This window comes from Orcinus orca, chromosome 4 (assembly GCF_937001465.1).
Source record: "Orcinus orca chromosome 4, mOrcOrc1.1, whole genome shotgun sequence".
Taxonomy (NCBI): domain Eukaryota; kingdom Metazoa; phylum Chordata; class Mammalia; order Artiodactyla; family Delphinidae; genus Orcinus; species Orcinus orca.
Genome location: NC_064562.1, coordinates 68,036,169 through 68,060,523, shown reverse-complemented (window position 1 = coordinate 68,060,523; position 24,355 = coordinate 68,036,169). Strand labels below are relative to the sequence as shown.

The following is a 24,355-nucleotide window of genomic DNA, read 5'->3' as shown; positions in this document are numbered from 1 at the left end:
TTAATTCTTTTTTAAATTTTTTTTAAGGAAAATTCAAAGAAGACTGTTGATATGGTAAGGTATTATTTCTATATGAAACTATTTAATTCATATTTTCAAAAACTAATATGAATAGTTAGGTCTATCTGAAATGTTCTGCTTTTAATAAAATAGAGTTATATTTGTAAGTTACTTAAAAATATAATTTCTCTCCACCTTTTAATGTGTTTCTCTCAATTGCCCTGAATTCTTTCAATTAATCCTTCCATGTAAGCCAGACTTTCCACATAAGTTTTATATGGTTCCACTGCCTCTTTCTTTTTTTTAATCAAACTTTTACTATTTTTTGAACTGGAAATTTTACTTTTTCTTTTTTACCTTTCATACTAATATCCTTTTTGTAATATGAGAAATATCTTTAACTCCACAAATATCAAAAATATACTGCTAAGGATTCAATCATCCTGGTCCCCAGATTTTGATTACATTTTTATTTCTCAAGGAATCTTCTAGTAGCTCATATAGTGAGGAGAATGGTACTTTTAATATAAAACAATTAGTTTATTAAGAAATACTGTACTTTTCTGCTGTTAATTATTTTAAGTAAATTAGGTATTGATAATTTTTTAACAGAGCCACATCAAAATAGCCAGTAGACATAAAGAAAAACATGTGTAAGAAATATACACAGAGTCATTTTAGAGGTCTGAAATGACGAAGATACATAGCCAAGAGTAGCTGTTTTACCCCATGCTTTTGATAATGTTCAACTGGACTCTGGTTAATTGGTAATAGTAATTTTTAAAATAAGCCAAAGCCAAATCAACATCCTGTCAATTGCCTTCACCATAGTTCTACCCTGAGTCTCTCTCACTGTTTAAAGGGTTGAATACTGGATTGGGTTATGAGTTGTGTAAATCACAGGTTCAAGAACACTTGCTGTGTTACAATGAGCCAAATGTGTAAGCACAATGGGAAAACTTCCTGGGAGAGGAAGTTTTGGAGAGCATGGATTGTGGCCCACAGTCTTGTGGCCTGAGGCACAACCCAACATCTTCATCTTCACTGAAGGAGGAAGCATTCTTTACCCTTTCTTTCAAATTGGGGGTACCCAGGCACTAAAAAAAAGAAAACAATGATCTTCCCAGAAAGGGCATGCAGGCTCTGCCACATACCTCAACAGCCTGATTAGTTTTAGTTTTTCTCCTTTCTCTCTCTCTCTCTCTCTCCCCACCTTTGCATCTGCATATACTCCATGAGAATTTGACATTATATGAACAATATAGGTAAATGGAAAATTCAAAACATATTTTCAGTCAAATATCATATGGACACAGAGAATGCTCTGATAATGAATATTTAAACTCATTAAATCCATAATACATTCCTATAAAGTAGTACTTTGTTTTTTGGTAACAGTGGTTTTGCCTTGAATTATTAAAATAATTAGCTCTAGTTTTCTACTATAATGTTATAGACAAAATTACTCGTGAGCTATCTAAGTAAAGCTGATCCTCATTTTCTTTCCCTAAGGAATCAACTGAAGTACTCACTAAGGTAAGTAATTTCCATTCAAACAAAACTAATTACATATTATCCCATATTTTCTTTTGTATTTATCGCAGTTTATTTTTATTATTAACAGAAAACTACATTGACTGAAGAAGAAAAGAATTGCCTAAAATTTCTGGTAAATTTTCCATGCAAGCCTTTGTAGCACAACCAGTCTCAGCTTGGACACTGAACTGCGATCCTCTCAAAAAATAAAAAATAAAAACAAAAAAACGCTATTTTTAATACAGTCTAATTTCTATAAAAGTCTTCCCTAACTTTGTCAAAACTATTACAAAAACATTCTCCCATTGTACTAATTGGATCATTGCCATGTATCCACCCAACCATTATTCCCCAGTTATTCTAAAAACCCATTGATATTTCATTTTGTAAAAACAGGAAATTATCCTGAAGGCAGATGTCACTGTGTTTAATTCCAATTTTAATCTCTATAATAATCTATAGTTGGACCTATATAGATGGTTCAAACTACAACACAGAGGAGAGGGATATTTATTAATAGGTGACAGGCACTATACCAAGTGCTCTCTCTATATTAATTCATTTACTTCTACAAGGTAAGTGACACTCAGAGATTAACAATTGACTCAGTGTCACAGATTCTTCTAAGATAAATCACACATTCTATATGACTCTCAGGACAAGGGTGTTTCCACGAGACATGGAAAAGAAGCCACAATCTGAGACACTTATTTAGTAAATTAAGAAATTATCCCCTTGCCTTCTTACACACACCTTTTTTTTCTTTTCTCTTTTTTTTCTGCTTAAGCATTTTGGCATTGGGGTCTGAAATAACCAAAGAATATTCTTAATCCTACAGTTTATTTTATGAATGTAAGCATAGAGTTAATTTTATATGAATAACCTCTCCTTTGCTTAAGTCTGTTTGGTATCATTTAGAATGTATCCAAATAAATAAAGCTTTAGTTTATTTGGTTATGTCCAAGAGTGCTCTGACGCATTGGATAACGGAAAAATTATATTTTTTTCTAGGACAAAATCAACCAATATTATCAGAAATTAACCTGGCCCCAGTATCTCAAGACTATTTCTCAGTATCAGAAAACTATGAAGCCGTGGAATCACGTTAAGACAAATGTTATCCCCTATCTGGTGAGTTCTCCCTTTTATTTTTAATTTTAAAAACCGAGTTATCTTTTATAGTAAAAATAAGATAGGGAAATTAAATTCCAACAAGCTCTCAAGTAGAAGCTGAAACAAAATTAAGTAAAAATTCTAGGCTGGAAATTAAATTAAATTAATCATATAGTACCAATATAGTTACAATAAGCAGAAATAATTATAATGATAAATTGTGTTTACATTGGATTTAAATTTCTTAAGTGTTTGCTTATAATATTTCAGTTTATTCCTACAGCAATTTTTCAAGGTGGGTCAGCATAGAGAATATGACTTCCATTTCACAAAAGTATCTGAAATTCCAAAAAGTAGCCTGACAAAACTCTAATTAACATTTCTCCTTTATTTCATTTTTTTAAAAATGTGACTTAGGAAACTTTTTAAACATTAGGAATAAGTGGGAGAGCAGGAAATTGCACCCAGAGAACTGACAGTTTAACATAAAAATATAGGATTGGAATCAGAAGCCCTGACATAAATAAGCTTTTGACTTTGGTCAAGTCACTTCATTTTTTCAGGATTTTTAAAATATGATTTAATTTATTAGATATACATGTAGCATTTAAAGATATCTGTCCCATGATTAGAGGAAATAAGAATTTAGCATCTGTAGTTTGAATATGAGATGCCAAAATGATGCTCTAAATATTTCCATGGGGTGGTAAATATTCTTTTTGTTTTTTATTATAAGCACATAGCTAAAATATATTATTCCTTTCTCTTTTAAAGAGATACCTTTAAGATTCTTGAATTAACTGCTTCCACTTGATTATGGTAAGTATCTTTAGGCTTATAATTTAAACAATAAAGAGGATTTTTGTGTGAAGAATGCATAATGTTAATAGAGTTTCAACTTTAATTAAGTCATACTTGGTTTATGAAATATTTTAAATTTTGCTTACACCTTTTTGATTCACAAATGTAAGTGATCTGTGTATTTGCATGCATTTTATAAATATTTTGAAAATAAATTATAGGAAAGTTTCTCTATAGCTGATAACACATTCAGCCAGAAGCAACAGCTCTGGGTGGAAATTGTCACAAGCTTAATGGTCACAGGGATGTTAACTTATCACCTTTGAGTTCAGACTCAGAATTTCAGTTTGGTGGAAGAGAGTTTTCCTACACAAGCTAGTTTAAAACAAATTCTTTGCATTATTTTCTCTGGAAAAATCACCACTGTTTTAAATACACAAAATCTACTTTTCTTAGTGTCTCTCTTTGACATTTTAACCATTGCTTTAAAGCCATGATGAAGGGCCAAGGAAACGAATAAACATCAGTGTTGCTTTTTTGTGCAGTCACCTTTTCTTTTTCTTATGTTGTCCTTGCAGTATATAGGTCATCTCCAATCTTGGAATTCTGTCTCACTCAAGTTATCTTCTTGTTCCTTTTATATGTCCTGCAATGAGACAAAGTAGGTTTCAGAGAAATGAGTAATAACAGTGGTAGTAATTTATTGAGGCCTTACAATGCTAGTCACAATTCTAAGCCCTTTGCCTATATTAAAAAATTTCATATTCACAAAAAACCAAGGAGGTGGTTAATATTATCAGCCAATTTGAGATAAGGAAACTGAGGCCCATGGAAGTTAAAAAAACTTGTTCATAATCACCCTGCAAAAGTGGAAGAGCCAAGACTCTAACACAGATTTCCAGCTCTAGGACTCCAACACACAACTACTGATGCCAAACTACACCTAAAGTCCACCTAGGGGATTTTTTGGCTTTAAGTACATTGTCACAAACATGATTTGCTTTGTCATGTCATTTTGGCTCTCCAAATGATGAAAAGGATCAGACAACTTCAAAAAATGATTTTATGTGAGAAAAATAATAACTATTGTGAATAAGAGCTGAAATCACAGCTGTATTTTATAAATAGCAATATTTCCATTGCTATAGTTATTTATACATTTATTTTACACTTTTAAAAAGCTTATCACGTATTCTATACTGTGAGAGACATGAGGGAGACAGAAATAAGGTACCAAACTTATCCTCATTAAGCTCTATTCTAGACAAAGATACAGGAATGGCAATATGAGGTGCCAGATGCTAAATTAGAGGCATGAGAAGTAGCTGGTAGTACAAAAAGGTCGTGATGCATCAGACTTAAGTCATAAACTAAGTCTTTCAGATAATTAGAACTAGACTAAGCAAAGCAATGGCAGAGAAAAAACAAAGTCAAAAGGTATTGAATTGGCAGAAAAATTACAAAAGAAATAGAGAAACAAAAAAATGCACATAGATTTTAAAGATTTTAATAATTTTAAGCAATTTCTTAAAGTATCAACCCAAGGTCATTTTGCATAATGATTTTTTTTCCTAAAACCTAGATTTCAATTAGATAAAAGGGTTTTAAATGTAGAAAGCATTTTATGTCTAATAAACTATTTAGAAAATAAGAATAAATTTTCCTTCAAAATTGGCTAAAAATGTAAATATTTACCACTTAATGAATAAATATAAATATTACTTTTATATGCAGGATTGAAGAACCTGGCTATCAATTTTCACTCATTCATTAAATTGCTCCACAAATAGTTATTAAAACCTTACTATGGGGCTTCCCTGGTGGCTCAGTGGTTGACAGTCCACCTGCCGATGCAGGGGACACGGGTTCGTGCCCTGGTCCGGGAAGATCCCACATGTCGCGAAGTGGCTGGACCCATGAGCCATGGCCGCTGAGCCTGCGCGTCCGGAGCCTGTGCTCCGCAACGGGAGAGGCCACAAGAGTGAGAGGCCCGCGTACCGCAAAAACAAACAAACAAACAAACAAAAACCTACTATGTGCTAGGTATCATGTTGGACACTAAAATATATTAACTAATAATCATTATAAATAACAACATTCTGCTAGAATAGGATGGATGGGTGTGTGTTCTGTATACAAGCATACATTGTTTCTTGAATATAAATCTAATAGATAATATAGTATTATCTTTTTCTTTTTAGGCTTGCCTGGAAAATCTATCTTCTACATTTTCTTATCTACCACTTCACTTCATACTACCAACATGTTTGGAGAGGCCCACTAATAAGACAGAAATGTTGAGGGAAAGGACGACTGTGCAGAATATTTCCTGAATTATTTATACTCTTCCTTTAGTTCATGTTGAATATACTGGGTTTGTATGGTGGTTTCATAAAACTTAGCTGATGATTATTTAAAATCCTTTCCCTACTCTTTCTGAGTTGCAGAACTACATTTCTTTTCCTCTGAAAATAAAATTTCAAGTGCATTCTTTGGTGTGTAATCATCATTTCCATTGTTCATACTGGCCCACTAGGCTATGGATGATAATATAAACAGTCCTTTAACAATCACTTTAAACCAGCTTGATTACCACCAAAATAACTGTACACTTTCTGGGTAATGCAATTTTACTTCTCATAATGGATAACCTTGAACACTACAAATTATATTCTCCAAACACAGCTAGGTTTACAGTACTATTCAACCATTGTTTTACCAATTTTTGATTTATTTGTGCTCATAATCTGCCACAGCATTAATCCCAAATCTTCACCAGATCCCTCAATCCTCCTCTCCCGGGTCACATTGTCACACTAAAGTAGGGAGTCAGGCATTGAGAACATAAACCTTCCAAGGCCCCCCATTAATGGTATCAACAAATGGAGAAACAGGAAAAGCAAATAAGTGGATTCATGCATGGAATGTAAGGGAAAACTCTAAGGGGGTGACACGTCCAAGAAGACAAAAGGATAGGGAAAGATAAAGGAAAGTGGATTTAGGAGGAAGGGATAAAGATGAAAATTATTTGAGCTTAGAAATTTGTGTTAAGCATCTGCTTATGATGGGAAGACATTGGAGGAGTTTTCACAGGGGAGTGAAAGTTTTCACAGGGGAGTGAAGGTACATGATATGTACCTTTGGTGAAAAGATTTGAAAATTGGAGACTTTTTCTTAGACACGGTAGAATACTCCAATCCTTTAACCCTCTCATTGTATTCCATTCTGTCCAAGCCCTCTTAGGCTCGCTTCTTATTCAAGCTGAACACTGAAGTGTTTTTCAGAAGGAGGTAACATATGCCATATATTTTGAAAGGGTAAGAGGTAGAAGCTAAGATAATTTTTCTTTGCCTTCGTAGAACACTCCATCCCTTTTATCTTTGTCTTCGTAGAACACTCCATCCCTTAACACTCTTATTACATTCCATTTTCTCTATTTCTTATTCGCCTCACTTCCTTTCTTGCACAGCTCAGAATTCACCCTTGATTTTTTAAAATATCATCTTGATAACTCATGTAACTCTTTGCACCTCTGTACTTAATCCTACTGGAAAACACCCAACCAGGAACTAAATTTCTATTGCCACTCCATGCAAGGAGCTGAGCACTAAAGTAAGTTTGTTTTTTAACATTGTTGGTCACCAAAGACTACTTATCAAACTTTGTCTTGTTGGCATTAGAGTTAGCAGCCTTCTTCAACACTCCCTGGAAAAAATCTCACTGGAAAAATATTTGCCTTTCTACTTTATTGACAAGTATTTTGTCCATCAAGCCTAAACACTATCCACCTCCCTAGTATGACACTTCAATAACTTGATCTAACTCTGAACGTAACTTTAACTGTCTCCTTCAAGTCTCAAGGGATGTGGTGATCTTCCTCTAGTTCAAAGCTAACAGCTCTTTTGGTGCTTTTTAAAATTTACTCTGTGGGCTTTCCTGGTGGCGCAGTGGTTGAGAGTCCACCTGCCGATGGAGGGGACACGGGATCGTGCCCCGGTCCTGGAGGATACCACATGCCATGGAGCGGCTGGGCCCGTGAGCCATGGCCGGTGAGCCTGTGCGTCTAGAGCCTGCGCGTCCAGAGCCTGTGCTCCGAAATGGGAGAGACCACAACAGCGAGAGGCCCGCGTACCACACACAAAAAAAAAAAATTTCCTCTGTAATCTATCCTTTTCAATGATGTTCAGTGGGGCAAAGTAATAATGATGATTATCATATCTAAAACAATTTGAACAGCTATGTGCAGGGTAATTTATATATTTGTCTCAATTATCCTTACAATTATTAATATTACTCATATTTCTTTTTTTTTAGAATAGATTAATGTTTATTACGTCTGCCATATTAATTTAATATAGGCCACATTTATGATCCAGTAAAGGTTTTTTATGTGTTATGTGCGGCCTTTAGTGTACATATAAGGGTCATTAAAATTATTGTGCTCAATACATTTAAATATATATATATTTTTTAACATCTTTATTGGGGTATAATTGCTTTACAATGGTGTGTTAGTTTCTGCTTTATAACAAAGTGAATCAGTTATACATGTACATATGTTCCCATATCTCTTCCCTCTTGCATCTCCCTCCCTCCCACCCTCCCTATCCCACTCCTCCAGGCGGTCACAAAGCACCGAGCTGATCTCCCTGTGCTATGCGGCTGCTTCCCACTAGCTATCTACCTTACCTTTGGTAGTGTATATATGTCCATGCCTCTCGCTTTGTCGCAGCTCACCCTTCCCCCTCCCCATATACTCAAGTCCGTTCTCTAGTAGGTCTGTGTCTTTATTCCTGTCTTACCCCTAGGTTCTTCATGACATTTTTTTTTCTTAAATTCCATATATATGTGTTAGCATACGGTACTTGTCTTTCTCTTTCTGACTTACTTCACTCTGTATGACAGACTCTAGGTCTATCCACCTCATTACAAATAGCTCAATTTCGTTTCTTTTTATGGCTGAGTAATATTCCATTGTATATATGTGCCACATCTTCTTTATCCATTCATCTGATGATGGGCACTTAGGTTGTTTCCATCTCCAGGTTATTGTAAATAGAGCTGCAATGAACATTTTGGTGTATGACTCTTTTTGAATTATGGTTTTCTCAGGGTATATGCCCAGTAGTGAGATTGCTGGGTTATATGGTAGTTCTATTTGTAGTTTTTTAAGGAACCTCCATACTGTTCTCCCACCAGCAGTGCAAGAGTGTTCCCTCTTCTCCACACCCTTTCCAGCATTTATTGTTTCTAGATTTTTTGATGATGGCCATTCTGACTGGTGTGAGATGATATCTCATTGTAGTTTTGATTTGCATTTCTCTAATGATTAATGATGTTGAGCATTCTTTCATATGTTTGTTGGCAGTCTGTATATCTTCTTTGGAGAAATGTCTATTTAGGTCTTCTGCCCATTTTTGGATTGGGTTGTTTGTTTTTTTGTTATTGAGCTACATGAGCTACTTGTAAATTTTGGAAATTAATCCTTTGTCAGTTGCTTTATTTGCAAATATTTTCTCCCATTCTGGGGGTTGTCTTTTGGTCTTGTTTATGGTTTCCTTTGCTGTGCAAAAGCCTTTAAGTTTCATTAGGTCCCATTTGTTTATTTTTGTTTTTATTTCCATTTCTCTAGGATGTGGGTCAAAAAGGATCTTGCTGTGATTTATGTCATGGAGTGTTCTGCCTATGTTTTCCTCTAAGAGTTTGATAGTTTCTGGCCTTATATTTAGGTCTTTAATCCATTTTGAGCTTATTTTTGTGTATGGTGTTAGGGAGTGATCTAATCTCATACTTTTACATGTACCTTTTACATATACATGTCCAGTTTTCCCAGAACCACTTATTGATGAGCTGTCCTTTTTCCACTGTACATTCCTGCCTCCTTTATCAAAGATAAGGTGACAATATGTGCGTGGGTTTATCTCTGGGCTTTCTATCCTGACTTCAGACTATACTACAAAGCTACAGTAATCAAGACAGTATGGTACTGGTACTCTTATATTTCTAATAGCTATTAATATTATAACTTGCAGATGAGGAAATTTTAGTAGAAGAAGAATAAGTTGTCCCTAGGGGCATCATTCTATTTGGACCTGTTGATATTTACTTCCTGGTAATTTTTCCGTTGTGGAGCACAGGCTCCGGACACGCAGGCTCAGCGGTCATGGCTCACGGGCCCAGCCACTCTGCGACATGTGGGATCTTCCCAGACGGGGGCACGAACCCGGTGCATCGGCAGGCGGCAGGCATCGGCATTCTCTGCATTGGCAGGCGGACTCTCAACCACTGCACCACCAGGGAAGCCCCCTGGTAATTCTTATAACGGTCTTTATCTAGCTACTTTTTATAGGTATTTTGCAGGACTTCTTTTCTTTCTCCTGCACAAACATTGATGTTCTCTAGGGCTCTGACCTCAGCCACTTCTTTTCAAATTCAACATATTTTTTCCAAAATATGTTATCCACTTTAAACATTTTAATTGCCACATAACAATCAGCTGATAAAATCAACTCCTAATTATCTAGATAACTTCAGCTCTAAATTTCTGTCCCCCAATATTAGACAGACATACTCAATTGACTTCTGAAACTCTCTCTATATGGTTAGCTTCCCAAGTTAAAATGTAAGCAATATTAGGGGTAACGTGTAAGCAGAGCTTCACTTGAGTCCCCAGTGTTAAAACATTATCTGGTATTTGGATGAATTCCATATATTCCATATATTTCAGACCTAATATTTTATTACAATAGATTAAGCTGGAGCATAGCATTTATCATAGCTCCTAAATTTTTATGTCATAGCACATGGTGAAAACACCTTTAGGACCTGAAATGTTTCCCAGTAGGTGATACCAATCTCCCAGTGAAGCTATAAAAAGAAAATCTCAATAAAGCACCCATAGAATGGCTACTTTTAAGCAATTTTATTTCCTGGTAAGCCCTCCAAGACAAATTAATTGCAAAGTGTATCCCTAGGTAAGTAAATGAGGTGACTTCCACTTAAGGAAGTTTAGCCAGAAGCCAATTAGTTGTTGAAAGACATCTGCCAAAAAACATAGTTTGGGCTTTGATGTCATTTATGTTAGGTAATGCTGACAATAGTTAAATAGCGGGACCAGATTTTATGTGAAGGGTCTTCCTAGTCAGACTAATAAAGCCATACATTCTTTTGTAACTCTCTAGAAGAGAAGCACAAAATACATTGTATATTTTCTGAAACAAACAATTTATAATATTAATGTTCATAGGGTCAATCAAAATGAAGCTTTTATTTTGGGCCTGCATTGTGTGTGTCGCTTCTGCAAGGGTGAGCAAATGGACTTTTTAAATTACAGCAATAATATACCCATCAAGTAATTATAGACAGGGATTCGTGTTAATGGTATAAATTATTATAGTGTTGATAATGATGCAGCAGAGAGATATGTTAATGGACATGTGGTTTGCTGTGCCAAACTTTTCAAAAGAAATTTTTAAAAATCTGAATTTAAAAAGTTGTGTAATCTGAAAATGAATAAACAACAAGGAGAAGAAGTGAATTCAGAAATGCAGTGGGCTGGAGAAAGATAAAATTAAAGGGAACCAGAATTCCATGAAGATGATCTTCACTGGTTATGTCTTCAAATTATAGAAAACTGGATTAGGCTTCCTCTGGCAGTGAAGTCCCACTGCTGGAGGTATTTATGTAGAGTCACAAGGAATACTTGATGGAGTTAAAGTAAATGGACATAATGACTACCAGTGTATTATAAATAGATGAGCCTCTAATGTAAGAAATAGCTGGTGGAAAATTCTTAATCCTAGCCAACAAGTGAGCTAAATATCCTCTTTTGGAAAAAGAGAAAATTATGACATCTACTCCATAGGATGGCTTTGAAGATTAAATATGATAATTATGTAAAGTACTTAACAGAGCACCTATGATATAGTAGGAGCTCAAATGCTACTTGATATTATTAACTATTATTATCAGATTATTGACTGATACTACTAATTATCACCCTGTGAAAATTTCAAGATATTTTCCAATCTCCTAAAATCACCTGACTTAAACTCTAATTGTTAAAATAGTAAATGATGAGTTTCCTACACTATCTTGTCATTCTTATCTCATACTCTGTTGTATAATCTGTGAGAAATTCATAAAAGATATTGAAGCTTAACTGGAAAACAACTGGACATATGTTCCTTCTGCAACTGTTAAGAGGTGGCTATGAACCACATACATACAGACAAACACAAACACAAATGCAAACAAAACCTGAAAGGTGAAAGAGAACAGCAAAACAAGATATATGAAAAAGACTGAATGATTTTTCAGATGGTAAGATTTATGTACATGTAGAAAATTACAAACCGAAATCTATCAGCCAATATAAAATTTCCTGAGACAATGGTCTATGTTAAAAAAATATAATGATGATAACAATAATAAACAACTAATTTATACTAGCGATTTATATTTCAAGAAGAAATTAACTATATTAATAATACAGTTGTACAAATTCTTCAGTAATAAAATCCGGGTACAGATGTTTTCAAATGAATAACCATAGTCAATTAATATTTTTCCTTTTGTTTTAGAAGTGTTTCTACTTCATTGATGAGGTAAAACTTTTTTTTCATCTGTGTATAAATGTATTTGTTTTTACCTTAAAGTATATTTTACATTTTAAAACTCTCTGATTTTTTACAAGGCAATTTTGTGACAACTATTGCTGTTAAAATATTAATGCTATTAATCTCTTCTTATTTGATAGAAAAATATTTGTGGAGTATAAATATATTTGTGTTAAACATATTTACTGTAAGGTCTTTATTTCTTTTAAATGAGCAGAAGCATTAAGTAAGTGTACTCCCTTTAGAGTGTGATAAAATTTTTGCTATACCCAGGTTTCCTCCTCATGCCTCTATGAAATTTTATGACAATACTGTACTAAGTTTACTTCAGCAAACTAAGAGATTAATCTGGGAAGGCTTTGCCTGTATTAAAGATTAGAGCAGAAGAAAGCATGACCTAGGAATTACCAGCAGGAGGAGTATGTCCCAAAATGCTAAATGACTTCTGTGCAGCAAATACTCATAAATTATCATGACGCAGGACACTAAAACATTCATCACTTGACATATATTAGAATTTTTTTAGTTCTTTGTCATTTTTGCCTCAATTCTGATGACAGGAGCATGCTAAGAAAATGATACTGGTATCTATCCACAAGCATGCAGTAGATAAACATGACAATCTAGCAAGGAAAGGCCAAGAGATATGATCTGGATGTGTGCAGTTTGAACCAAATACCATTAGATATATGGAGAAGAAGTAGAAAGGTTTTGAAAATAATTTTTTAAATGAAAACAATGAGATACTACTTTGAATTTCTTATAAGAGTTAAGATTTTAATCATAAGAATCTAGGGCTCTCTGGTCACAGTATGAATCATTGACATTTGTCTCTGTGAACACTCTGGAACATCTATCACTTGTGTATTATGCATCATACCTTCAGGTGACAATATGATCCAGGAGCAAATATTTTATCTCAGTAATTCAGGAAACCAACCTAAAATTGGAAAGAATATGATACACAATATTAAATTTTAATGAAGAAGCTTGATAGCTGGGAAACAGTAACCCAAACACAAGCAAAGAAACCTTCTCTGTTCTTTCCAATACCTAAGATCTAGCATGTGGACAGCACAGAGGAGGCACTCTTTTTCTTTTTTTAATTCTTGAAAATCTATCAAGAAAAACAAAATATCCCAAAGCTACTGAGGAAAAATCTATATTCATTGAGAAGTTATATTGCAAAGCCTTGTTTAGTCCCTAGGGATTTTGTGATAAACCTAAATGATGATCTAATGTAAATATCTGGTGTAAATAAGTCACTAGCCAAAGAATTAATCAAAACACTTGGTTCCCTGTACCTAAGTATTTGTAAACAGTTATGAACAAGAAAATTTAAAGAGAGTGTAGAAACACTGGAACCAGTAGGACATTAAAATCAGTCATTGCCGATCTACTTTGTAATAAGGTATTTAGAATAACAGGACTGGGTCTACACAGTCATAGGTAAGCAAGGTAAACAACTATATTGCTTAAGAAAGAAAATTCTACATTACTCACAGAGTTTTGGCAGTTATAGTCACTCTGAATGCCAGTAGAGATCTAAAGAAAGATTTTTTTCAGGGGTCTGAAACTTAAAACCAACTTTGTTTTCTTTGTTGTTTTAGAATTTTGTCTCATCCAGTGGAGAGGTAAAATATATCTATATTTGTTTATATTTTAAGAAATATAAATATATTTTAAGAAATATATTTTATATTATTAATTTTCTTTTTAAAATAGCATTTTCTGTCTAATAACATTAAATAATTCAGTATTATTAAGTTTTTCCATGAAAAGCTAAATAATTTCATAACATGTTATCTTTTCTTGCTGTGATGGTCTCATTTAAAAATGCATCTATAAGGATGAGCATATTTATATTCACACATATTGTAATTTTTTATTCATATTGATATCCTGCCCAATTTCACTGCCACTTCATTAGGTAAATACTTTTAAATGAAAATTATATAAATAAAGTTTTATATCATAGAAATGTATTGCTGATTAAAAAAAGGCAGTAATTTCCAACAAATATGAAAATTGGGTCTATGTTTATCAATAGTGCATGTTACTGACAGGTTAACTTGGAATACATGAAAAGAAAATAGCTCCATCAACCAGTTACCATTAAAATAAACATATGATAAGAAATATTAAATATGGCTTATTATATTTTAAATGATATTTATGTTATATAAATTTTTACTTTCTTGGATTATAATTGGGCTATGCAATGAATCAAAGAATCTAGAGTCTTAATATATAAACAAATGCATACCAAATTTGCTCAGAAAACTGACAAAGTTATAATAGGAAATAAAACTTCATGTGTGTGAGACTAAGAAATGTCTTAATTTTCTATAAATTCTTACATAATGTTGTGACCTTGGAGCTCCCTGACAGTTTTACATACATGTAATAGACAAAGCTAGAGAAATTAAAGGAAAATGAGGAGGTCCTTCTACCAAAAAATAATCATGTGAAATGTAATAGTAAATGCATTAGTAATATTTAGAATTTTCTCATTTAAAACACTATCGGGAAAATTAAATATGAAAAGCCCATAATACATATTGTGAAATGATCATCACAATTAGTTAACATCCATCACCACGTACAGTTACACTTTTTTCTCATGATGAGAACTTTTAAGATCTGCTCTCTTAGCAACTGTTAAACACACAATATGGTATTGTTAACCATAGCCAATTATATCTCAATTGGAAAAAAAAAAAAAGCCAACAGTCATCATCCACATCCAGTCTGCTTTCCTTCTTAATAACAATTTAAGATGCCTAGCCTTGAAGGAGTAGAAGCTTTGAGGAAGGGTGGGAGGAATTCAGAAGGACAGCTAGAAAAGATATAACTAAGTGAATGCACCCTTGGGGGCACTTTAGAGACTCAGCGGGTCCTGAAGGTATCCAGCTAGGCGTGCTGTGCAGATAAAGAGGCTTGGAAGGACTGATCCTACACTGTGCATCTTCTTTTCTTCTATTGTTGTCCTGGCCTAGCTGGCATATTGTTTAGTTTATAACACTCCAGTTCACTGACACACAAAATATTTCCTTTTACATTGAAGTTTATTCCATTTTCTTCAGAAATGATTAGTTCTTATTTTGTAAGTGATGCAAGCACATTAGCCTTGAGAATGAGACTAAATTGGAATTCTTTAAAAAATAACCTTTACTCATTGTACATCATCACAGTCATAACATAAGTAATGTAGCGATAAGATAGAGGTAATAACTTTAACTGACTTCTTTGCTCTCGTTTAGGATTACAGCGGCAATCCTGACAGTCCTTACCCAGTTAACCCAACTCTGAATATTCCTTATCCCATACCAGACAGTGATTTCACTCCTCCTGTCTATCCTACAAGGAATAAGTTCCCCAATTACCCTGGGAATCCTGACCGTGATGCCGGGGTACCCTCATATCCCTGGGTTCTCACTGCTCCTGGAGCCCTCCTCTACCACATTTCTAGTTTTCCCATACCTTCTTGGTTGTCCCATCATCCGCCCCCTCCTTGGGCTTTCCGCCTTCTTCCTCCCTCAAAAAGACCTATGGGACCTTATTTCCCACCTGATACAGCTGCACCTACTGCAGCCGATCCATATGTACTTAAGTCTCTTGCCCCACCTACTACAAACCCACCTTCTATCCCAGAGACTGAGCCACCTGCTGTGACAGAGCCTGATGAAGCAGAAATTGCAGCAGCTGCCCCAGGACCTCAGTCCTCTATTTCTCTTGACCAGGTGGGTTGCCTCAGTCTTACTCCTGTGATGCATGAGAGGTGTAGGAGCAGGAAAGAAACAGTCTCTCCACAAGCAAATATATACTGTATCAGCTGAAATATTTTGTACAGCTTTACTGAGACACAATGTCATACCAATATTGAAAGTGTATACTTTGGTAAGTTTTTACATATATATACACACCCATGAAAAAAATCACCAGGATAATGAATATATCCACCACAGCCAGAAGGTTCCTCCTGTTTTTTTTTTAATATTCCCACCCTCCCCTTTTTTCCTGTCCTTGATCTATTTTCTGTCAGTACAGATTGGTTTGCATTTTCCAGAATTTTATATAGGTAGAATCATACTGTATATACTTTTTTGTGTCTGGTTTCTTTCACTCAGCACAATTATTTTGAGATTTATCCATGTAGTTATGCATATCAATAGTTCAGTTTTTTTATTTTTTTGGAAAGTAGTATTAGATTATATAGATGTATCATAAATTTTTACCCATTTATTTGCTGATGAACATTTTAATTTCCAAACTTGATGCCATTTATTTATATCCAATTATATATTGAATACTGTACTGGCTTAAATTGCAATATTCAATAAAAAGGATTAGATGGACAGCCCTGCCTTGTTTCTGACATTAGGAGAAAGTTTTATTTTAGGATACCATTAGGTTACTGTGATTTTCACATTTAGTAAACAGGAACAGAGAAACATTTTGATCTAAGGTTAATTTTTCCCATTGCAGAGATCAAGCTATTCTGAGTGCCCTGTGAAATCTGAGCTTTTTTTACTCTGGCTTGTGTGATCAAAAACTTTTTCCTGCTCTGTGCGAGCACTAGATATTGTTTCATTTTGTCCTTTCAGGTGGTTCTTTACCTGACCTGAGGTAGTATCTTCATGTGAATAATATATACTTGGTTGAAAACCTTAGGATAACATATTTATTTATTTATTATTTAATTTATTTATATTAAAGTATAGTTGATTTACGATATATTAGTTTTAGGTATACATCATAGTGATTTGATATTTTTATAGATTATACTCCATATACACTAATATGTATAAAATAGATAACTAATAAGAAAAAAAAGTTGAAAGAAAAAAAGTTATTACAAAACAGTGGCTATATTTCCCTGTGCTGTACAATATATTTTTGTTGCTTATCTATTTTATACATAGGAGTTTATATCTCCTAATACCATACCCCTATCTTTTTTTTTTCCATACCCCTATCTTGTCCCTCCTAGCTTCCTTCTCCCCACTGATAACCACTAGTTTGTTCTCTATAATTGTAAGTCTTTTTCTGTTTTGTTATATACATTCGTTTTAATTTTTAGATCCCATATATAAGTGATAACACAGATATTTGTCTTTCTCTGTCTGACTTATTTCACTAAGCATAATACTCCTACATCCATTCACGTTGTTGCAGATGGGAGAATTTCATTCTTGATTATGCCTGAGTAATATTCAATTGTGTGTGTGTATATGTATCACATCTTTATCCATTCATCTATTGATGGACATGTGCATTGTTTCCATATCTTGGCTATTGTAAATAATGCTGCTATGGACATAGGCTAACCTTTTTAGATCTTTGTATCTATGTCTTTGTCCCCCGTTTTCCTTCAGATTCTCTGCCCTGTGAATTTCAGCTATCTTGGTCTTCCTGGGCACCCAGGTCCATCTCCCTTCACTAAGTCCTGGAAACAATCCAGGCAGTAAGATAGGACAATCATAGGGTTCATCTCCTTTGCTTCCTGTCTCTTAGGGATTGGTGTCCTTCATAACTTGATGTTTAGATCTTGAGAAACTGTTGCTTCTCATATTTTTGTTATTTTTAAAATTTGTTTCAGGCAGTTTCTCTTACTCATATTGACCTAAAGAACAGTTCTCTGAACTTTTTTAAAACAATGATTTTTTGAAAAATATTTAGAAGCACTTTGTCCCCAAGTTTTAGTAAATGTGCCTATTTTATAAAGGGGAAAGTGGGATTCCAAAGTACTTCAAAGATACTCTGAACCCTGGGCACAGGCTGAAAACAAATGAGAGCTTAAACCCAACAGTGAATAATTTCTAAAGTATATTGTTACTAATTGAATACTCCTAGTAGTTGTTTCCTAGAAGGGGGTACCAACTTTTCTTCTTGTTCCCTTGTTCTGATAGGGATGAGAATCAAGTTAAATGGTTGCTTGGAACTGCTCCAGAGAAGTCTGAAGAGCCATCATTATTCTCCAATATTCCACACATTAACATGTTTCTTCAGTAGGTTTCTTTGACACAAAACACTCTCCTTCTACCAGTATATACATACTTGTAGTTCTTCATGACTCACACGAAGGTAGAGAGAAATTTAAGAAAGTATGGATAAAAAGAAATTGATAAAAAAGGGCCTTGAAAACACTGTTAAATATCTTAGACTGTTTCCTGTAGCCAAAGGAATTTATAAAGGACCTTCATTGAGTAATTTGACCAGTTCTTTGTTTCCAAAAGCTAAGTCTGATGGCTTAGAGTATTCTAAATATGAGTTATGAAGAAATCACCAGGGCACAACTTCTTAAGGAATAAAGATTACCCAGAAAAGATAGGTCTAATACTAGGAAATGAAGTACATTTTATCATTTTGTTGTTTGTTTTGTTTTGTTTTTTAGGTAAAAAAATGAAATTTTCAAGAGAAAAGAGTACCATGCATTTGTTTCTGTAAGTCATACATGATCATGAGATTTTAAAATGATGAATTATATAGATGTCATCTTCTGAACCCACTTTTGAATATATTTTTACTATATGAAATTCAGAAAGTGGGGTATGGAGAGGTACTGCCAGTCTGTGCCTAAGATCTCTGAAATTAGGAACACATACCCTGTGTAAGAAACTCAGGCAACTTTTGGACAGTTCTTCCTGACATTGATCCATATGGCTTATGACTTGAATATCCTAAAATAATAGAGGTCAATATAGGGAAGAAACTTCCATAGGGGGAAAGGGGTTGAGTTATGGGTGAAAGAAACCATTGTTAAAGTTCTCACAGATCATTTTCTATGTTATTTATTCAACTGCCATTCTTACCCCACACTGAGAACCACTGCTTTAGAAAACAAATAAACAAAGAGACAATTTAGATCTCAAATCTCCTGTCCCCACCTCCTCCCCTGCACCAGCCTTGCCCCCCACTTGTCATTACACACTGTCCTGGGAAGAAAGGCACTGGTCAACTAGCTCATTGGTTACACTCATTCCAAGCTCTTATTCCTTTATCCCTTTGTAAAGCTGTTCCAATTTTACTGTTATAAACATTCACTGGACAGGAAAATGGCAAGGCTTTATTTGACTGTCAGCCAAATCAGAATTTCTACTGAGGTGACATCAGTACTTAAAGTAGAATTGAAGACCAAACTTGATAGCCTTTAGTATTGTTGATGATGCCTCTTAACAGCAGCTTTGCCAAGGAAATTAAAAGGCTTAAATGTTGAGTTAAACCCTGTCTACTGCTATATTCTTTGGGTTTTTTATTTGTTTTACTCTTATATAAGATAAAAGGATATTAATTAGGGAATTAGTTCAAGATATTATGTAAATTTAACAATTTTCAATAAGTATTTGCATTTCATTCCTTATTATATTAATTACTTAATTCACAACAGATAAAGGAAAGAGTACTACTTTTCTGGAAAAGTCTCTTAAGGCAGAGAAGGAATTCTACTTCAAGTCATTCAGTATTAGGAGACTGTTGATCTGAACCCAACACTCATACACAAAAAAGTTCTGTATAATATATACATATGTGCAAATAAATCATAGCAATGAATTAACATTGCACTTTTAAATTGTTACAAGAATGCATAATATCTACAAGAAGATAGAGGAAAACAAGCTTGATTCTCTTAAATGTGCCGTTGAATTGTAGCATGAATTTGTACATGAGCATTCAATATAGTCCCTTAACATTAAAATCATAAAGCAGCAAAAGAAATTCTCTATAATACAAGTCATTTGGTACGTTTTACACAAAACTAATATGTTTTTTTTTCCCTTTTCAGGAATAACTGGTGGAGAAATCAGTAAAAGCTAGAAAAATTTATTTTCCTTTCCAAAGACTACCATTCTGTTATATTAAAAATATACTTCAATAAAAAAAATAAAATTTTAAAAAATCAGTCTGACCATATTGGTTGGTTTGTGATATTTTTTCATTGGACTGAATTCATAGAGAAATGAAGTTTATGGTGTATTATTTTTCCAATTCACAGTTTTAAAAGGTTACTTCCTAAATATCTACATAATAATTGTCAGAGATTTAAACATGTGATGGCAATATGCGCCTTTCTTTTGAACAAACCCCATCTAAAAAATACAACACAGAAGAGCTTCAAGATGGCGGAAGAGTTAGATACGGAGATCACCTTCCTCTCCACAAAAACATCTACACGTGGAACAACTCCTACAGAACACCTACTGAACACTGGCAGAAGATCTCAGACCTCCCCAAAGGCAAGAAACTCCCCACGTACCTGGGTAGGGCAAAAGAAAAAAAGAAAAAACACAGACAAAAGAATAGGGACAGGACCTGCACCAGTGGGAGGGAGCCATGAAGGAGGAAAGGTTTCCACACACTAGGAAGCCCCTTCATGGGCGGAGACTGTGGGTGGCGGAGGGGGAAAGCTTCGGAGCCATGGAGGAGAGCACAGCAACAAGGGTGCGGAGGGCAAAGCGGAGAGATTCCCGCACAGAGGATCGGTGCCGACCAGCACTCACCAGCCCGAGAGACTTGTCAGCTCACCCGCTGGGACAGGTGGGGGCTGGGAGCTGAGGCTCAGGCTTTGGAGGTCAGATCCCAGGGAGAGGACTGGGGCTGGCTGCGTGAACACAGCCTGAAGGGGGCTAGTGTGCTACGGTTAGCCGGGAGGGAGTCCGGGGAAAAGTGTGGCGCTGCCGAAGAGGCAAGAGACTTTTTCTTGCCTCGTTGTTTCCTGGTGCGTGAGGAGAGGGGATTAAGAGCACTGCTTAAAGGAGCTCCAGAGAAGGGTGCGAGCCGCGGCTATCAGCGCAGACCCCAGAGACAGGCATGAGACGCTAAAGCTGCTGCCACAGTCACCAAGAAGCCTGTGTGTGAGCATAGGTCACTATACGCACCTCCCCTCCTGGAAGCCTGTGCAGCCCGCCACTGCCAGGGTCCTGAGATCCAGGGACAACTTCCCCGGGACAACGCACGGTGCGCCTCAGGCTGGTGCAACGTCATGCCGGCCTCTGCTGCCGCAGGCTCACCCCGCATCCGTACCCCTCCCTCCCCCAGGCCAGAGTGAGCCAGAGCCCCCGAAACAGCTGCTCCTTTAACCCCATCCTGTCTGAGCGAAGAACAGACGCCCTCAGGCAACCTACATGCAGAAGCGGGTCCAAATCCAAAGCTGAACCCCAGGAGCTGTGCAAACAAAGAAGAGAAAGGGAAATCTTGCCCAGCGGCCTCAGGAGCAGCAGATTAAATCTCCACAATCAACTTGATGTACCCTGCATCTGTGGAATACCTGAATAGACAATGAATCATCCCAAATTGAGGAGGTGGACTTTGGGAGTGACGATATATATATATTTTTCACTTTTTCTCTTTTTGTGAGTGTGTATGTATATGCTTCTGTGTGTGGTTTACTCTGTATAGCTTTGCTTTTATCATTTGTCCTAGGGTTCTGTCTGTCCGTTTTTTTTGTTTGTTTGTTTTTTAATTACTTTAAAAAAATTGTTTTCTTAATAATTATTTTTTATTTTAAAACTTTATTTTGTTTTACTTTATTTTATTTTATCTTCTTTCTTTCTTTCTTTCTTTCTTTCTTTCTATCTTTCTTTCTTTCTTTTTCTCCCTTTTCTTCTGAGCTGTGTGGAGGACAGGCTCTTGGTTCTCCAGCCAGGCATCAGGGCTGTGTCACTGAGATGGGAGAGCCAAGTTCAGGAAACTGGTCCACAAGAGACCTCCCAGCTCCATGTAATATCAAATGGCGAAAATCTCCCAGACATCTCCACCTCAATGCCAAGACCCTGCTCCACTCAACGACCAGCAAGCTACAATACTGGACACCCTATGCAAAACAACTAGCAAGACAGGAACACACACCATCCATTAGCACAGAGGCTGCCTAAAATCATAATAAGGCCACAGACACCCCAAAACATACCACCAGATGTGGACTTGCCCAACAGAAAGACAAGATCCAGCCTCATCTACCAAAACACAGGCATTAGTCCCCTCCACCAGGAAGCCTACACAACCCATTGAACGAACCTTAGCCACTGGGGACAGACACCAAAAACAACAGAAACTACGAACCTGCAGCCTGCAAAAAGGAGACACCAAATACAGTAAGTGAAGCAAAATGAGAAACAGAAACACACAGCAGATGAAGGAGCAAGGCAAAAACCCACCAGACATAAAAAATAAAGAGGAAATAGGCAGTCTACCTGAAAGGGATTTCAGAATAATGATAGTAAAGATGATCCAAAATCTTGGAAATAGAATGGGGAAAATACATGAAAAGTTTAACAGGAACCTAGAAGAACTAAAGAACAAACAAACAGTGATGAACAAAACAATAAATGAAATTAAAAATTCTCTAGAAGGGATCAATAGCAGAAAAACTGAGGCAGAAGAACGGATAAGTGACCTGGAAGATAAAATAGTGGAAATAACTACTGCAGAGCAGAATAAAGAAAAAAGAATGAAAGGAATTTGAGGACAGTCTCAGAGACCTCTGGGATGACAGTCAATGCACCAACATTCGAATTATAGGAGTCCCAGAAGAAGAGAAAAAGAAAGGGACTGAGAAAATATTTGAAGAGATTATAGCTGAAAACTTCCCTAATATGGGAAAGGAAATAGTTAATCAAGTCCAAGAAGCAGAGAGAGTTCCATACAGGGTAGATTCAGGGAGAAACACACCAAGACACATATTAATCAAACTATCAAAATTTAAATACAAAGAACAAATATTAAAAGCAGCAAGGAAAAAACAACAAGTAACACATAAGGGAATCCCCATAAGGTTAACAGCTGATCTTTCAGCAGAAACTCTGCAAGCCAGAAGGGAGTGTCAGGACATATTTAAAGTGATGAAGGAGAAAAACCTACAACCAAGATTACTCTACCCAGCAAAGATCTCATTCAGATTTGACAGAGAGATTAAAAGCTTTACATGCAAGCAAAAGCTAAGAGAATTCAGCACCACAAAACCAGCTTTACAACAAATGCTAAAGGAAGTTCTCTAGGCAGGAAACACAAGAGAAGGAAAAGACCTACAATAATAGCCCCAAAACAATTAAGAAAATGGTAATAGGAACATATATATCGATAATTACCTTAAATGTAAATGGATTAAATGCTCCAACCAAAAGACATAGACTGGTTGAATGGATACAAAAACAAGACCCGTATATATGCTGTCTACAAGAGACCCACTTCAGACCTAGGGACACATACAGACTGAAAGTGAGGGGATGGAAAAAGATATACCATGCAAATGAAAATCAAAAGAAAGCTGGAGTAGCAATTCTCTTATCAGAAAAAATACACTTTAAAACAAAGACTATTACAAGAGACAAACAAGGACACTATATAATGATCAAGGGATCAATCCAAGAAGAAGATATAACAATTGTAAATATTCATGCACCCAATATAGCAGCACCTCAATATATAAGGCAAATACTAACAGCCATAAAAGGGGAAATCAACAGTAACACAATCATAGTAGGGGACTTTAACACCACACTTTCACCAATGCACAGATCATCCAAAATGAAAATAAATAAGGAAACACAAGCTTTAATGATACATTAAACAATATGGACTTAATTGATATTTATAGAACATTCCATCCATAAACAACAGAATACACATCCTTCCAAAGTGCTCATGGAACATTCTCCAGGATAGATCATATCTTGGGTCACAAATCAAGCCTTGGTAAATTTAAGAAAATTGAAATTATATCAAATATCCTTTCAAACACAATGCTATGAGACTAGATATCAATTACAGGAAAAAATTAGTAAGAAATACAAACACATGGAAGCTAAACAACACACTACTTAATAACCAAGAGATCACTGAAGAAATCAAAGAGGAAATCAAAAAATACCTAGAAACAAATGACAATGAAAACACAATGACCCAAAACCTATGGGATGCAGCAAAAGCAGTTCTAAGAAGGTCGTTTATAGCAATACAATCCTACCTCAAGAAACAAGAAACATCTCAAATAAACAACCTAACCTTACACCTAAAGCAAGTAGAGAAAGAAGAACAAAAATACCAAGAGTTAGCAGAAGGAAAGAAGTCATAAAACTCAGATCAGAAATAAATGAAAAATAAATGAATGAAATGATAGCAAAGATCAATAAAACCGAAAGCTGGTTCTTTGAGAAGATAAACTCAATTGATAAACCATTAGCCAGACTCATCTAGAAAAAATGGGAGAAGATTAAAATCAGCAAAATTAGAAATGAAAAAGGAAAAGTACCAAATGACACTGCAGAAATACAAAGGATCATGAGAAA

General features: G+C 35.3%; 1 protein-coding gene across 1 annotated transcript in view; it reads left to right on the top strand.

Moving 5' to 3' along the window:
* PRR27 (proline rich 27) overlaps nt 1-19,860 on the top strand; it is a 28,032-nt gene extending 8,172 nt beyond the window's left edge. Inside the window, exons 12-17 of the mRNA XM_012532496.2 lie at nt 28-54; nt 1,513-1,536; nt 1,625-1,669; nt 2,548-2,667; nt 15,332-15,811; nt 19,855-19,860. Of these exons, the coding sequence (XP_012387950.2) occupies nt 28-54; nt 1,513-1,536; nt 1,625-1,669; nt 2,548-2,667; nt 15,332-15,811; nt 19,855-19,860 (702 nt within the window). The remainder of the gene's footprint in view (nt 1-27; nt 55-1,512; nt 1,537-1,624; nt 1,670-2,547; nt 2,668-15,331; nt 15,812-19,854) is intronic.
* The last annotated feature ends 4,495 nt before the right edge of the window (nt 19,861-24,355 follow it).